At 41.3% G+C, this 16862-nt stretch overlaps 1 protein-coding gene across 1 annotated transcript; it reads right to left on the bottom strand.

Annotated features, from left to right (window-relative positions):
* Window positions 1-1884: 1884 nt before the first annotated feature.
* On the bottom strand, window positions 1885-16533 carry MCOLN3 (mucolipin TRP cation channel 3). Its single transcript, XM_058808289.1, has 14 exons — window positions 16439-16533; window positions 14426-14655; window positions 12508-12675; window positions 11825-11978; window positions 11275-11359; window positions 11098-11194; window positions 10395-10494; window positions 8901-9013; window positions 8674-8823; window positions 6655-6756; window positions 6421-6543; window positions 5691-5897; window positions 5203-5332; window positions 1885-4018 (listed from the first exon to the last, which is right to left on the bottom strand). The coding sequence occupies exons 2-14, from the start codon at window positions 14651-14653 to the stop codon at window positions 3999-4001; spliced, it is 1677 nt and encodes a 558-aa protein (XP_058664272.1). The 5' UTR covers window positions 14654-14655; window positions 16439-16533; the 3' UTR covers window positions 1885-3998.
* Between the last annotated feature and the right edge of the window lie 329 nt (window positions 16534-16862).

Raw genomic sequence — 16862 nt, 5'->3', positions numbered from 1 at the left:
TCCAAACAGAATGTAGGCTCGTAAAAGGCATCATTGCAGCAGCTGAGCTCTCTACCTGCCCACACAGGGGACATGGGCAGCACAGGATTCTTACACAATGCTCTCAGATCACGCTGTATTTGGTTGTGGTCACACTGTAAGGGAGAAGAAGGAACAAAAGCCCAGACAAACATCCATATGCAGTTTCTCAACATTAGCTGCAAGAGCATTGTGTCAGCTAGTGCATGAAGGTTTTCTTAAGGCTTCTTCTGGCATTAGCTACTGCTTGAGGCAGGAGGATGCTCCTCACAGGTGCAGCCACAGGTTTTGTTTTATACAGCAGTGTCTGTGTGTTGTCCTACCTCTGTTTCCATTCCTGTCTCCCCATGTGCCAGATAAATTATGCCTTTACACATTTTAATACTGGATAGATGCTCATACCTCTGAATTTGATTTCTTACTCTTTTGTATATACACTGTTTACCTTCTCTTGAGAATGTGCTTCAATCCAACATGGAAACTGGTACTTAGAAACAAGTAAGCCCTCCACCTCTTCCTTTCAGTGTAACTTCATTATGTTAGAAGATCTGGGCTCGCTGAAAACAAGAAGTTCTCCCTAACTGTATATGCAAAACATTGGCATTGAAATGAGCCTTGGTAGGAGAACAGCTGCTGCCCAGTACAGCACTCTGTGACTTACTTTCATGAGGAAATACTGACTATTGGACTTTCCAGAGCCCACTGAGAATCAGAACAAAGAAAATCTCTTACCCCTCCACAGCTTCTTGGTCAGGAGGGCATATTTAAGCATGAGTTTATCAGATGCTTTATCTGCTTCCTTGTTTTCCCCAGCTGCATTTTACAGCTCTGTCTGTGCCTGGTTGATTGTATCAGCATAAAGATACCCATGTCTCCAGGATGCAGCTTTACATGTGCTACCAGCATTGCTAGTGCTGAAATCACTGATAATCAAGTCACAAGGGATTTTTAGAATAAAGTCATTGTCACACATCTTGGCTCTGCAAGGCCATAACCAGCACATCATATGTTAATAAGATTAAAAAGCCTCACCACACACAACAGCAGCAGCCACAGATCTGGCTGAGCTGTACTTCATCTCAAAAGCAGCCAGCAGGCTAGAAAACACAGCATTGACTGGCTTCTTCTCAGGTGAGCAAAATAGTCAGGCAGATGAATATCTTTAGCACCAAGGATCACACAGGTCAGAAACCTGGACAAGTAAGCACTTAGACTGCAGCAGTAGCACCAAGGTGAACAACACAAGTTTGAGTGTCTGCTTCTTACTTTAAAAAAACCCAGAATGTAAGTATCATATATATAATACAAGCAGCATTTATTTTCCCAGTCGGAACTGGACATTTTGAGCAGTTGGAAGCCTGTAACCTTTCAGGGTACTGTTCTTCTTTCCCAGTGTAACAGCCTGCACCCATAGCCAGAAATACACGATTGCTGCCCTGCTAAATTTATAAGCAGTCCCTTTCTTTCCCCTCACCCCATCCCATCCTTGCTTTAAACATCCTTCTCCTTCTTTTAGCTAGCCCTCCCCTCTGGCCTCACAGTCTGCCCCTGCCCACTACTGTCTGAAGGCAACTTGTAATTTATCAACTCTTTCCTCCCCAAACCCACACAACTCCCAGCAATGCTAAATTAAAAGTTATGGAATCCAGCAGCAGTAACACAGACCTTGGTTTTCCAAGTAATTTCTGCATCTCAGTTTATTGACTTTTTAGCTGTAGCACAACCACCTGTCATCACTTAAAGATCTACCAGGGATTTCCAGTGCTTCACTTCAGGCAACAGAAACCAATCTTCAGTGGAAGGCTTCACCACTTGTATTAGTAATAGAAAGACTCTGTATACAGTGTATTTTCCTGCTTTGTGGTCACCTGTTGATTTCCATGCCTTATGCTCATGCTGCAGGCTTCTATTAACATGCTTTCTCTCTGTTATTCTAAAACTCTGTAAGAATTTGATACTTTAGAGCTCTGTCAAATTTTCTTGAAACTTGCTGCCAAGTCACTAAGTTAATGGTGACAAAGCACATGTTCTATCCCTTTTCTAAATGAAATCAGATCATTTTTTGCTTTATAATTGTATTGGCAAAGTATTCCATAGCTCTTTACAAAATGTACCTGCATTTTAAGTGAATTATTAATCTTTGCTTTCTCTTAACTCTGTATGAAAAAGCCATGCAAGTCTGCCTTCTGCATTTCATTGATCTTAAAGTGCTTGCCACCCTTGCCAGAGCTCCTTACATCAATCACTGTACACAATAGAGATGTGCACATTATATTTTGTGCATTGTCAAAGATCCATAAGGAGTTAATCATGTCAAGAGAAAACATGGTCACTTCATATTTGCTTTTTAAGGCAAGACTGCCTTGTGTCTTCTTGAAAAGTCTTCAGTTTTAGGTTTTGAAAGAGAAGGACCTCAGTACACAAAACTTTCAGATACTGTGAATAATCTGTTCTGCCTATGCCTTTGATTTGCCTTTGCTGAATTTGAGGAGTGTTTTTAGTGTAAGGTTAAATACTTGAATATTTGTTTCTATGGCAAATTCTGAAATGCTGTTAAACATCAGCTGGAAGCACGTCTTCACCAGGGTCCACAGGAACTGGCATGGCCATAGGAAATCCAAGTTCACACACTCCACTCTCCATTTCATGCCAGAAATTGCATAGCATTATTAAAAAACAAAACTCCTATATTAACCTGGCAACATATTTACTCTTAGAATGAATTCTGACACACTCAATAATTACTGCAGCTGTAAGTGTTTATTGTAGCACATTTAAAATGTGTAAGCATTGAGAACATGTTTAGTGTCCTCTACAGCATGATGCATTGTCACACACAGCTGCAGCAATGCTGCTCACAAATGCAAATTCTCTAAAATATGCTTCCCTTTAGTTTTCTATTCTGCTCCCAGAGTGAATAGACTTTATAAAATAAGGCATCCATTAAATAGTATCACAATCAACAAAGAATATAAACTAAGTTGTCAAAACTGAACTTCCGTACGAACTAATGTTTCATCCAGCCACTGACAGTAGCAGATTATTAGGTTGCTAGGAAACATCCAGTTTCTAAAGTGTGGAGAGATTAGACTCAAACATATACCCTGTGTCTTTAAATCAGTTTACACTTCAGGTTTACAGACCTGTATGCCAGAGGAAGATTTCAAATTTTTTTTAAAAAATAGGTATTTTGAAAGTGTTTTTGTCTGATTTTCCCTCTAAAAATGTAAGATCCAAACACTGTTAAGCTGAAGACTGTAACTGACTCTGCCCAGTGCTTGATACATGAGAACTTTTCCCACTCAGCTCATCCCTGGAACTTCAGTTCAGCCTGGCACATCCCAGCCTCTCTGAGAATAGATTGCCACTTACAACCAGTGGTACTTGTGTTAAAAGAAATATTTATTTTGTGCTTTCAGCTATATTTGAGTGGTTTGTGTATCAACTCAGTGTAATGACTCCAGAAACAAATTACACTAAATTTCATAGTATTTATTTTTACTATGTGAGTGCAAAAAACCAAAAAATGCTGAGGGCTCTAGTGAGCTTTCATTCCTTCAGTAACAGGTCAGCCACAGACAGATAATGCCTGCAGTTCTGAGGGCTAGGTTGGTGTTCAAAGCTGAAGATGTCTGACACTAGCTCTACTTAGAGTTGAAGTTACTACATTTATATTCTACTTCTATAATCTAGCCAAGTCTCTGAACACAAACAGGTTTTTATGCCATTTGCATTCTAGCATAATTTAACTAAGGAATCAAATAGAATAAAACTACTAAAAACCATCCCCAAACCCCCTGAAATAGCAGTGTGTCCAATCAAAAGTCTGTAAGTTTAGCATAAACTTCTGCCATAGGCTTACACTGTTTTTTGAGAAAAGCAAATTAAGTCTTCAGAAATAAGGTTTTCCACCAGCTCCATTGTCAAGTTCTTGCAATGTGTGCTGCTTCAAAGCCTCCATGATACACTCCCACAATCCATTAAATATGGCCACTACAACCTGTACAAGAGAGGAGAGGGAAGTTGTCAGGTACATGCATCAAAATAATAGTTTCACCGTACAAGGAGCCTTAAAAATGCAACTGAACTATTAATAATTTGACATCCATTGACAAGAAACTGCTAGGAACCACCAGAAAACATTCTGAATATGAGACTGCTCTCCTAGATGCCTGATCCCCACTGCACAGTCAGTTGGAAGATTATTGCATCCCCACCCTGACCCATCTTCTGCTAGCTTTCTTGTCTGGTTAAACTGAGAGGTGTGTGCAGAAAAGGAAATATTAATGTGTCCATGCCCGTCACCCAGGAGCAAGATGCCCTGCTCTGCTTCATCCCACACTTTTATCTCCAGCAAAACACTTGCTCAGAACAGGGGCTGGCTCACAGCAGGCTCTGTCATCTCCTTGCTCCAAAATACATCCCCATCTCCTCCCTCTCATAAACATGTTCTATCAGGCATAGAACAACACTGCCCACCAGAAAAGCCCAATACAAGGAGTTGCACCTCAGATCTTTTTAATCAAGAGGCAAATATTTTCTAGCTCCCCCACCAAAAGCCTCTTCAGCAAGGAAGACTCAGACTTGTTGCCAGGCAGGTTAAATATAAACCATATATCCTGCAATCAGTATTCCTGAAGAAACACAACTTCAAATAACTGAAGCATTTTCCCTCCATAATGGGAGTTAGGCAATGTTTTCCAAGTGCTGTGGTAGTATCTTAAACTGCATGCTGTCTGAAAACCTTGACAAGCTGATTTTCTCCCCAAGTTTCAGGCCTGTGACCTGCACAAGGTGTGATTACAAAGTGGATAAGAGGACACTAAAGGAGTTCTCTTAGTCCTGCCTGTCACAGTGACTACAGGAAATGTTAATGCCTACACATTACACTTATGGTGTTCCCAAGTTACTGTATGTCTTATCTTACTTTCTGTATAATTTTTTGCATTAAGTGCTTCTTAATTTGGAAGTTCCCTCACATTTTCTAAGAAAATTGTTGGCTGTAGACATTTTGCTGAAGTTCTCTGTTCATTAGAAATAGTTTGGGATTTTTGTGTGGGTTTCTCCCACATATACAACTTCCCCCAAAATTTAAGTACTTTTCATAAACATTGTACCAGGGACATTTTTTAGCACGTTCTTTTTGTATATACCTTAATAGGTAATTTTAATATAGATACATACCATTACAACAGCAGAAGAGTGATGCAGAACTTTCCTCCTCTAACCTGTATTTTCCAGAGTTTGGTGAGTCTTTGCACTGTGATATAAATTTCTGAAGTTCTGTCTCTGGAAAGCCATCTTGCTGATAGTGCTAAAAATTGATAATTCATTAAACTTTTAACAAGGCAAAAACCTACACCAACCCAAATTCTCTCCAGACCACTTTTGACACTGCTCAAGTCTGAAATTGGAAGATTCACAGAACCTAATGTGAAAATAGTGTTGTTTAGTTGATATTTAGCTTCCATTGGAGCAGAAAAACCGACTTTTTAAGAAAAACAAAGTAGAGAGAGATTGAAAACCCTCCCATCATCAATTTGCACCCTCAGAAGTAGCAATTATATTTATTCTTTAGATTGGCATGCACTGAAAGTTAAAAGATTGAGGGAGATGACAGTTTGATAGCACCAATCTTGCACTGTTATTCCAAATGAAGAGTCTGTGCTTACCTTGACTGTTTCATATGTATCTGTAATGAGTGCAATGAAGAGACTCAGCACCATGTAGATGAACAGACTGATGAAGGAGTAGAGGTAGATCCTACTGAATAACCAAACCAAGTAACTTTTCTGCTGCATTTGTGCAAAGGTGGCAAACATGTCATCTCCATTGATCAATGAAAAAAGGCATTCAGAAACCATGTTCAGAGTGCGAAACTAGAGGAGGGAAGACAAGGCTTTGTCACTGCTTTATTTGGACACAAAGACTGTACATAACATGAAGAACATTCACTGAGATGACCGGCTGCCTCAGATCTCTTCCTACACCCAGGGGATGACAAGGTGCAAACAGTAAAACATCTGAGGAACAAACAGCTTGGCACCTCCTATATGCATGCACATTCAATTCAGATAAGCAAACTTCTCTCATAAGAGGGATAAGCATAAAGTCTCCTAAGTTTTAGTCTGATACTCGTGTTCTGCAAAATGGAAATTATTTCTTAAAATATCAGCATGTGATTGGGAGTCACGGCAGCTTCCACTTCTGACTTGGAGCTTTCATAACTTGAGGAAAGTCTGATTGAGTCATGGAAGTCAGACTCCTCAAACAGAGCAGCATCATGTTGAAGATGCACTATTTTTACATTAAGGGAAGCCTTGACATGGAGAACTAGAAAACAGCAGTAGTCACCTCTCATTCTGTTATTCAAGCTATCTTTTCTCATGGTCAGAACATTACCTTCACGTGGTATGGTCCCAGTACAATCCATCCACAGAAGCAATAGCCCAGGTAGATCATAGCAGCACAGCAGCAGAACCTCATTACATTGGGTAATGCTGCTCGCAGTGTTAGGATGAGAAGCTGCACAAAGCAATGCAAACAGTTAGAATTCAACCAGAAATTTCCTCCAGTCCTCTTATAGCAACAAACAGAATAAATACCAACAATATGAAGATCCCAGGAGATCCTTACATTATACTTCTGAAAGAAACCTAGGTAGCGAATGACTCCAAGCCACACAAGCATGGTAGATATTCCTAAGAGTATGCTGCAGACATCATAACTTGTCAGACTCTGAAAAAAAGCAAGAGAAGAAGCAAAAAAAAAAAAAAAAAGGAAATAATTAATTATTGTAACAACTGACAGATTCTAAATAATGACTCTCATTATCACAAAAATTTGTTTAGAAACATTTTTCCTTTGGCAAACTCTCTCCAATTAGAAATTAGTTTGAGGCAATATACATTAGAGAGAGGTTCCATGAAAGAGCAGGGGCACTTTGAAGTGCAACTCATTTAATGAGTTGCTCATGCCTTTACACATGGCTGTTTGTAAAACAGATTCTAACAAGATGAGCTTCATTTGCAAGGCCAAGAGTGCAGGTGCACTGCAGAAGCACAGACACCTCCTCTGTACCCAGCTCACCAAGATCCGCAGTGGCACTGCAAACATTTTCATGCTGCTTCCAGACTTGCAGCAACAGCTTCTAGAACCTGCATTGACAGATTCCTCAGAGCATCTTAGGAATCTCTGCACTGCAACCCAATGGACAGTATGAACATGACAAAGAACAAATAAAGTTCTTCCACTAGATAGGAAAAGCTCTTTGTAAAAACTAGCATGACTTGTCAGCATTGCTCAGATAAAAACTCAGGAGGCTCTTGTTATGTAGTTGGGAACTATGAGCTATATAAAGCTATCAAGGAGAAGACTAATTAGCTTCTAATGAATTCTATCTGAATTCTATTTAGCTGGTTTTTCCACCTATAGATACTGGCCTGTTTTCATCCAAATTAGCATGTACTCTGTTCCTGAACTGCAGCTCTACTCTGACATGGATCGTGACAGCTTATTTGAAAAGAAGTTTTCATTCATTTCTGTTTCTATTCTCCTAAGAATAAAACAAAAATAATAGATATTGGCAATGGATATTAATGCTAATCTTTCCTCTCAGCATAATTCATTTAGAACTTAACAAGAAACAAATTTAGGCTACTTTAATGTGAACTTGTGATTCAACCAGTTTCATACAGTAACATGGAACAGGATCTTGTCATTATGGTCCACAAAGCTTGCACAAATGGACCAAAATGTACCTGTAGAGAGGAGTTTTAGTAAAATACTCTTGCATATATAAATAGGTGTATGTATAATATAAGATATAGGAATCCCAAAGGCAAGGTCTTATTCCAATCTTGTTCTCTTTTCTGCTTTTCCCAAAGCAGGATGGAGCTATGTCTTGTCTTGGCCAGCTTCCTCACAGCTTCTTTCTACTCTCAGTGAGTTTATAGGTCCTGTGGTGAGAAGGGCAATTTGTACAGGCTGTTTGTGATAGCCAAGCTGTCAGCAGATGGATTTCAGACCCATCCTCTCATCACGAGTGTCCAAAGTTCACTATGTTGCAATGTCACACTTCAAAGTCTGCTACAGACTTTGTGAAGACCAGTATTATCTGAATATCAAAGTGCCTCAGGATAGCATATTATAATAATTTTTCTTTCTTAATTCTGTAGAACATAATGTTTTACAAGTTTTGAGTTTTGTCCATATCAAGTCTCTTTTAGAAAGTGAAAGCCCAGACCCTGCTGTGGCTGACTGTTACATACATGCTGGAAAACAGAAGCTGGGAAAGCAGCAAAGTGATATTTAAGGAGAGAGACTCTGTTAAACACTTGTAAACAGAGTTCCAAAAGTTAAATCCTAAATTTGAAGAAATTTATCAAATGAGCAAATATAAGTGAGAAAGGGAGGAAGTCAGAGACAAATTACATTTTATTCCTCAGAGTCACAGGGAGCAAAAATAATTCAGCACTATAATATAGAGTGATATTTGGAGTTTTTAAATCTTGCTACTAGAAACAACATGCATGAGTTGCAATTCTGGAGGAGAAGGTAGAGTTTTAAAATATCATGCCACTCAGAAGCAATTACAGCCAGCCTAAAGTCCTCTGAGAGATTTAAACCTAGGCTGGACAGAAACAGTTTTCCTACCTTAGCTTGTATCTCCATCTTTAGAGTTGATCCAACAATAGTTAGGACATCACTAACTATAATCAGGATGTACCATCCATTGACAAATTCCATTTGATCACTGAAAGATACTTCTTTCTTATAATAATACAGGAAAAAGCTTACAAATTCCTAGGGGAAAGTAGGAAAGAAAACAGTTAATCAGGCTTACACAAGACAAGCCTTTCCAAAGAAGGAGCTGTACCCACCCTTTGGAGCCAAATTCCTTTAATCACTGATCGTGTGCAAAGGATCAATGAAGTCAGACAAGTCAATATGACAAAAGCATCGAAGATCATCATGTAATGAGTGTTCTTCTGTACTGCAAGAACAAAAATGTACATGTTTACAGTGCCTTTATTCTTGTTGATCATAACTGAAGTAAAAATCAAGTTTTGATGTTAACTGTATTTATACAACTGAATTAAGAAAAATTGTAGGTTTTTTTCCAACAAAAGTTCATCTGACATATTTTATGAGAGACAGAAGTGCATCTGCACTACAGATACCACTTCAATAAATTTAGGAGGGTTGATACCACATCAAAAATATACCAAAGTGTGAGTGCTTCTTACAGCCCTGCAGGATTACAGGTGAAAGTTAATCATTTTACAGGGACTGGAATGGCCTTTGGAGTCATAGAGCTGTTCAGATTTTTTTTTTAAATCCTAGGAACATTATTATATGTATCTTCCCTCTCAGATCAGTATTTGATAATCAGCTTTTTCTGTCCTAGGGCAGTGCAGATAACTTGTACTATTGCTCAGCTAGTCAAGATCAGCATTGAGTTAGACATGAGTTCTCCATCCCTTACATTACTAAAATTTACATTCTTGATCATCTAATGTTAAATATTGCACCAAATATTTCTGTTTGTTTGTTTTTAATACCTACCATACAGCTGAAAAGAGGTGAGACAGCAGAAAGATGAGATGTTTAATGCTGAAAGATTTCAGGAGGTCAGCGAGGGGCTCCGGGAGCGGCCCCGTGTTCGCGGCACCAGCGCGGGCGCGGCAGCGCCGCCCGCTGGGCACTGCTGGCACGGCAGCCGCCAGCCCGGTACCGGGGCTGTGACTGCCAAAGAGATTCTTTTCGCTAATGGAAAAAGATGATGTTTTGACCGGGGCCAAATATCTGCCAACAAAGGTGGCTCATTCTTGTGAGTGATTGTATAAGAAATTTAACTATCCTGTGTACCTCAGTTACAGCCAAATACACAGCAAATGGCATTTAAGCAACAATAAGAAGAGTTTCTAGCCATTCCACTCCAGCAAGTTTTACCAACAATGCTTCCTTGTCTTTCCTGGTGCTAAGTCCTGAAATAAGAGTAAATCAGCTTCAACTTTCAACCACTATCATGTGTCCTGTTGCCTGGTGCTAGAACATTTCACAACTCTGCCTTAAGAAATGAGCAGAGTGTTCAGTAGCAAAAGAGAGAAGGATGCACAGTGAGGCATTGACAAAGTTTGGTTTGACATTATCAGTGGTGCAAGCCTTGAGAATTGCTACAGAAAGTAATGGTGTGACTGGATTCCCAGGTTTTCAGATCAGGAGTTGAAGAACAACAAATTTTTAGAAAATCAGATATAGAGTGCACATACTAGAGATGGTATCTCATATTTCCATAAAGAAAAAGGTTAACAAACATTGTGCTAATGGACAAAATTTCAGCATGAAAATTTGAACACATTTATGTCACTTACTTGATCCAGAAACATGCCAGTCTTTACATTCCCTGATTGCTATGTCATTGTCTAGACTTATTTTAATTCTTCCACTGTGTGCTTTATTATCAAACACGATCTGTATTAAAAACAACAAATAAAGAAAATATGCATGTCTTCATAAAGTTAAACAATTACATATTAGCCCACTGTATTGCTAAGCCTGCATAATGATGCAGAATAACTCTCCTAGGGGAGAAGTGACAAAACATTTCTAAGCTTAAACTAATTCAAGTATCTTCAAATAAGTGGTGTCAAAATGAAAGACAAATCTGCTGAACCATGTATTTCCCACAAATTGTTTGATCAACTAGTTTTACTAGTGAATTTTTTTTTAACTGCATTCTCATTCCTCTATGATCTGAAAACAACCTTTCCCAGAAGCATCTCTAAAGAGAAGAGATTTACACTTCCATTATACTTCAGATGGATTAGAGCACAAGTGGCTGTAAGCCAAGCAAGTACTTCAGGACCACATCAGGAGCACTCAAAGCTTAACCTCCCACAGTGACAACTGCTGGTTATTTACAGGGTACACTAAGCCATACCAGAGTAATCCAGGCACCACTGACCCAGTGGTACTCAACACTCTTCAGAAAATGCCTGTGCTGACTGTGTGCAGTAAAGCAGGAAGTCATTTTCTGGTTTTGAACAGAAGCACACGTGGCAGGCTTCCACATACCCGCAGAGTGAAATCGTAGCAGTCGGGGAGCTCGTGGTGACGAACGGTCTGGAGGTTGATTGCCTTCAGATTGAACATGAGCTGCACTGCCACCAGCCTGCAACAGAGCTTCAGCTTAGCCCTGCACAGGGAGAATGCACCAAAACCCCCACACAGGGGGTGCTCTTTGCTCCTCACCTGGGGAAATCCAGAGTGAAATTCAAATTGTGCTTTCCCATCGTGGCGTTGTGCAGAGAAGTCGTTGGCTCAATGTACAAGCAGTCTGGAATGGATAAGGACTCACAACAATATCTCATGGATTATCAGGCTCTTTAACTGTAATCTGCCTGTCCCACTCCCGAGGCTGTTATGAGCTGTTGGCTACACCAGACAAGATAGCACACTTGAGTGAGGAGTCATCTGAGAAGCCAACTGACAAATACACTGGCTTCCTTCAACACCAGCCAAGCTACTCATCATGAATTCACAGGGATCACTCCTGAAAATTAGCCCCAAACACTTGTATTACATGGTCACCAGTGCCAAAGGCCCATCACTTCTTTGTGGCATTAGACATTGGAGGTGAGGGTTAGTTAAACAGAACTTTTCTTACCAGTTTTGGCTGGTAGTAAGTTCAATACAGATTATGTGATAAGACTATATCATACTGTAAAGTTTTTAAAAGAATTTATCAAAAATGTAGGTCCCATCCTCCCAAAGAACTGATAAAATAGATCAGGTTCATCACCAGTCACAATCTCTGGGTCTATATCAAAGGTGTCGTTTCCAGGACAGATGATTCCTCGCTTGTAGAACTGCTGACAAACAGCCAGAGGGGTCTCCTCTGCTCCCCTCTTCTCATAAGCATGATTTCCAACAGAGATGTTGGGCAGCTGGAGGTACTAAAGTCCAAAACAAACAAACCCATTTAAATAGCAACAAAACTGTTAGTCTCTGAGAAAAAAGCAAAACAAAGCAAAACAAAACAATGAAACAAAGCAAAGCAGAAGTGTTTGGATTGGTTATAACCCATCTCTTTTATTTAAAACATCATTTAAAGAACTGTGAAACCTAAACCACACAACAGCAGAGTCCTCAAATATCTTAAGTTATTTGACAAAAACACTAAGTACAGGATTTGGATCTAAATACCTTTTTGCATATTATGTTTTTCTCCTTCCAATCTTTACTAGAAAGCCTAATTTGTTACCTGCAAATGATTCTGGCTAAAATCCAAGGAGTGCTTTTAGTGTAGAACCAGTACACCGATTAGCTTTAAGGATGTTACCACACTACAGTGCTCTAGCAATGACAGAAAACCTAAATGAGTTGATGTTTTAGTCTTAAGGAATTGGCACAGAAGTTCAATTCAAAAAGAGGTGCCCAGGCAAAGATCATATATATTGTACATATTGCAGCAGCAATTCCTACCTGGTTTATTGCAAAGAATATCTGGTCATAGACATCTGTTTGTGTGTATACAGCATAGGTATCATCCATTCTGTCCATGTATCCTTTCAAGAACAGGTGTTTGAATGCAACAGTGTTCTCTTCTTTGAAGGCAACCACCATTTGGTTGCTCAGTCCAAAAACCACCAGCTGAAAAAGACATATATTTCTTGTTCAAAGACAGAGTTGGCTTCTGGATTAACACATGAACCTGTTCTATGAACAGCCAGCCTTTTGCCTCACTGGTAGACACAGCAGTTACATGCAGGCTGCTCCATCCCACAGCTGCTGAAATGAAAGCTTGACTTTAAGGAAACAGTGGGTTTCACAATGTGTCTCTAACATGTTTACAGCATCTTGGCCAAGGACTTGAATTTTCACAAAGAAAATGATACCATCTCAGATTTGAGCTCCCTGTATACTGTTACAAATGCTTTGTTAGCTCGGCCTGGCTCAATTGACTTGCCCTGGGGGAATATCATTGTTCCTCAGCCAAAAAGGCAGGACCAGACTTAACAAGACCCCACTTTGAAGTCCTTATTCCAGTCCACAAAAGGGAAATTGAGGACAACTCAGGAAAACAAACATCTCTCAATCAAGTTTCAGTGAAAAGTGCTTTGAGAATAATTCACCAAAGCTGTGCTTGTAACAGAGTAACACCTGAAGCTGGTTAAAAATATATATTGCAACCGTTCATGGAAAGTGAGCACAAAACTCTTAGCTACTATCCAGACTGGAAAAGGTTTCTAGAAGTACAAGATGTATTGTTTCTGGGAGCTCACAATTGCTTGACTGTTGTTTCAAATCTGGTGTCAGGTGTATTGTGAAGAAACTCATCAGAGATAAGTCTGAATCGGTACTCTGCAGATTTATGGCCATGGTGCAAACTGGATATGCAGGTTTTGATAAGGGTAACTCAGTTACAGAGATACTGAAATGCTCTGTAGGCAAGCTCAGCCCACAGGAATACACCAGCAAACCAACAGTGCACAGACTGCATTACCACAAGGCAGATTTTCTCTGAAAATGTGAAATCAGCATTAGTTCCTTTCTTACTGGATTCTTCCATCATGAAATTTTACTTTTAGTTGCAAAATGGGAGAGATGACAATCAGAAAATGATGACACATTTAAAAATGAAACAGTAAGGGACACAAACATGCTGCCAGATGCACAGCAGGAGAACTTTTCTGCAGTTTGTGCCATCATTCATGCAAATGGAAAGAAAACATTTTTTTCTATACATGCATTGCCATAGCACTGGCATGACCATAAAGGGAAATCACATGTGGGCAACTCTGAAGGATCATCTGAGGACTTAGAAAGGTTTTGTGAAAACTTTCTTCTGCCTTAATCACAGAACTTTGAGACAAACAATTGTGTTTTGAGCAGTAGATACATGAGTTATATGGAATCTCTGGTGCAAGGCTGGGTGAGAGGAAGAATTTCTGAGGGTTTTTTCAATGCAAGAGTTTGTATGCCATATGCAAGTTAAAAGAGAAACAAAAAAAAAAAGAAAAAAAGTCACCAATTTCAGTTCTTATCACTGTGATATTGAAACAGAAACGCCTTCTCCTTCCCTCAAACACAACAGTGAAGTGGGTATTGGGGTAACAGATGCATTATCCTTTGGGGGAGAAATGGCAAAGAAAAAGAAAGTAAACTAAAAGGTCAAGTTGAGCCTTTAAACACAGCTCCTTTCATCTGTACTGGAAGGCTGTTTTTTCAGTCCATAATTTTATGAGAAAATTAGGCCACCTGAGATCTTAGCCACATATATGCAAATAAGATAATTTTGCAATCTATCCTTTCCCTTTCTCTGCACCACACCATGAATTGCACATCACCTGCATTCATCTGACTTCCCATAAGCTGAGTCCCTGCTTCCATAGGTACTCACCTGGACTGTAACCATTACTATTTTGAGTAGCTGAATCCCAAGTTTCCAAGGCTTTCTGCCCCGGGCCCAAAATTTCTCACACGGGTTCATGAAGAAAAATTTTAACTTCCTTCTAAGCTGGTCTTCCAAAAGTGCCTCCTGTGATACCGATGAGTGTCGTTTGTAGCTGCAAAGGTTTTCATCATCATGTGCACTGCAGCTGCTCACAGCCACCTCAGGATTCTCCATTTCTGAAAAGAAAAGCAGCCCTTGTCCATTGAAAAGCCTGCTAGCATCAATAGAGTAGCAGCAGATCAGTCTGCACTAACAACCTGGACTCCAGGTGTTATCTTCTGTGAAAGGCACTCACACTTTACACTGAATTTCAGACCTTTCACATATTAGCGCACACTTTCTGCAGAATTTCAAGAAAAATATGGCCAAGTTCTTAAACTTACAGCTAGGCTGCCAGGACACTTATTTAATAGTGGAATTTCTGTCCATTTGGACTTACAGGATCACTTCCTGAAAACTTCTTCCTCTCTCACTTGACAACACAGCATATGTGCTAGATATCCTGACTCAAGAGGAGCACTAAAAGCCTCTCATGACCATGCACTCTTCTGGAAAAATTATCTACTGCTGGAGCCAGTATTTTCCCCCACACCTACAAGCCTATGTCCCATCCGTGGAAGAAATGGAATTTTCAAGAGAGGCAGAGGTTTTCTTATACATTACTATTAGCATGGTTTACTCTGGGAAATGGAGCATGACAAATTGCAATTCAGATAAATCACCTGAGAGCATTAACTTGTCATTTGGCAGGATTATGTCTTTTTCTTTTGCCATAAAAGACCCAGTGCAAACCACCAGTGATAATGAACCAGAAGAGGTAATTGAATCATGATTAGCCAGAGGCTCACATCTGAGCTCAGTGTGAGGGGAAAAGATTAGATGAGAACCTTATAAATGTGTTTAAAGACATTACTCTGCATAGTATTCAGCATGTTTACATTTTGATCTGGTACTAAATTCAACATTTTATAAATGCTTTATAAAGACTCCCAAACATTTTATAAATGCTTTATAAAATATTAAAGAACTAGCCAGGAATTTTTTTTTTTCAGATGACATTAAGAACAGAGAAGACTGCCTGGGCTGTGAATAAAGGTGTGCCTTATTGGACAGCTTATTTTTGAATCCTATAAGAATAGTTTTGTATATATCTCAAACAAAAAATCATCATCAAGATATTGATCAAAGACAAATGTCCAGTCACATCCAGTCTCCTCCAGCAGCCCCTGCACACAGAAGAACAACAGTCTGTTTCAGACATGATTCGAGACCTTCAATTTCCCCAGCTGTCAGGAACGCAACAAAAGTTTGCAGTCAGCAGTGCAGCGCTAAGAACAGGCCCATGCAGAGGCCAGAAAAGTTCAGCTCCTATTTTATCAGGCTTCCACTGTCCTGCAGGATAGAGTACAGCCTGCTGTGCTTTCCACTCACCTTACTGACAGCTGATCCAGCATTTCTAAAATAAAGCCCTACTCTGCCCCTGCAACAGTCCTGTCAATATCAGTGCTAGATTAAAAAAAAAAAAAAAAAAAAAAAAAAAAAAACAACCAAAAAAAACCAAAACCAAACACCAACAAACCCAAATGCATTTCTGGTCCTCGCGGTGGGCTCGAGGCGCCGTTCCCACAGGGCAGCCCCCTGCTCCCCCACAGCCCGGCCGGGGTCTCGGCAGCCGGGGCGGTCACAGCGGGCCGGGCCGGGCCCTTCCCTCAGCCGCTCTCCCCTTGCCAGCGCTGCCGGCAGCTCCCAGCCCCGCGGGCTGCCGCAGCCTTGCGGATGGCACAGGGCCGGGGCGGGAGCCATCCCCATACGCACCCGCATTGCCGTCCCCGGCCAGGCCGGAGCGCGGCAGCCGCTGCCCCTCAGGGCTGGGCACCCCTTCCCCGCCGCACCCAAAGGAGAAGCCGGGGCCAGGGCGCACCCCCGCCCCTCTCCCCGCTGCTAAAGGCCCCCGCGTACCTGCACCGGCACCGCTCCTGCCGCTCCCCGGCCTCCGGGGGCCGCCGCCACCGCGGGGGCGGCCGAGGGAGCGCTGTGCCCGCTGCCGCCCCCGCTGCCGCTGCCTCCCGGCTCCGCTCGGCTGGGCGGGAGAGCCGCGGCCTCCGCCAGCCCGCCCCGGCCCCCGGGCAGCGCCGTGCCGGGCTCGGCTGTGAGGGGCCGTGCCGTGCCGGGCTAGGCTCGGCTGTGTCGTGCCGTGCTGTGCCGGGCTAGGCTCGGCTGTGCCGTGCCGTGCACACCGGCACCCGCGGCCTCTGACACCTTGTGCCGCACATCTCCCTCCTGCCGCACGTGACGGGCGGCTCTCCACACTGTACTATACTCCCTATAGGATGGGAATGCCGGCTCCAGATTTACTGACCTAGGCTTCTCCACAAGGGGAAGT

Source organism: Ammospiza caudacuta, chromosome 7 (assembly GCF_027887145.1).
Source record: "Ammospiza caudacuta isolate bAmmCau1 chromosome 7, bAmmCau1.pri, whole genome shotgun sequence".
Classification (NCBI taxonomy): Eukaryota; Metazoa; Chordata; class Aves; order Passeriformes; family Passerellidae; genus Ammospiza; species Ammospiza caudacuta.
This window is presented reverse-complemented; position numbering and strand designations above follow the sequence as displayed.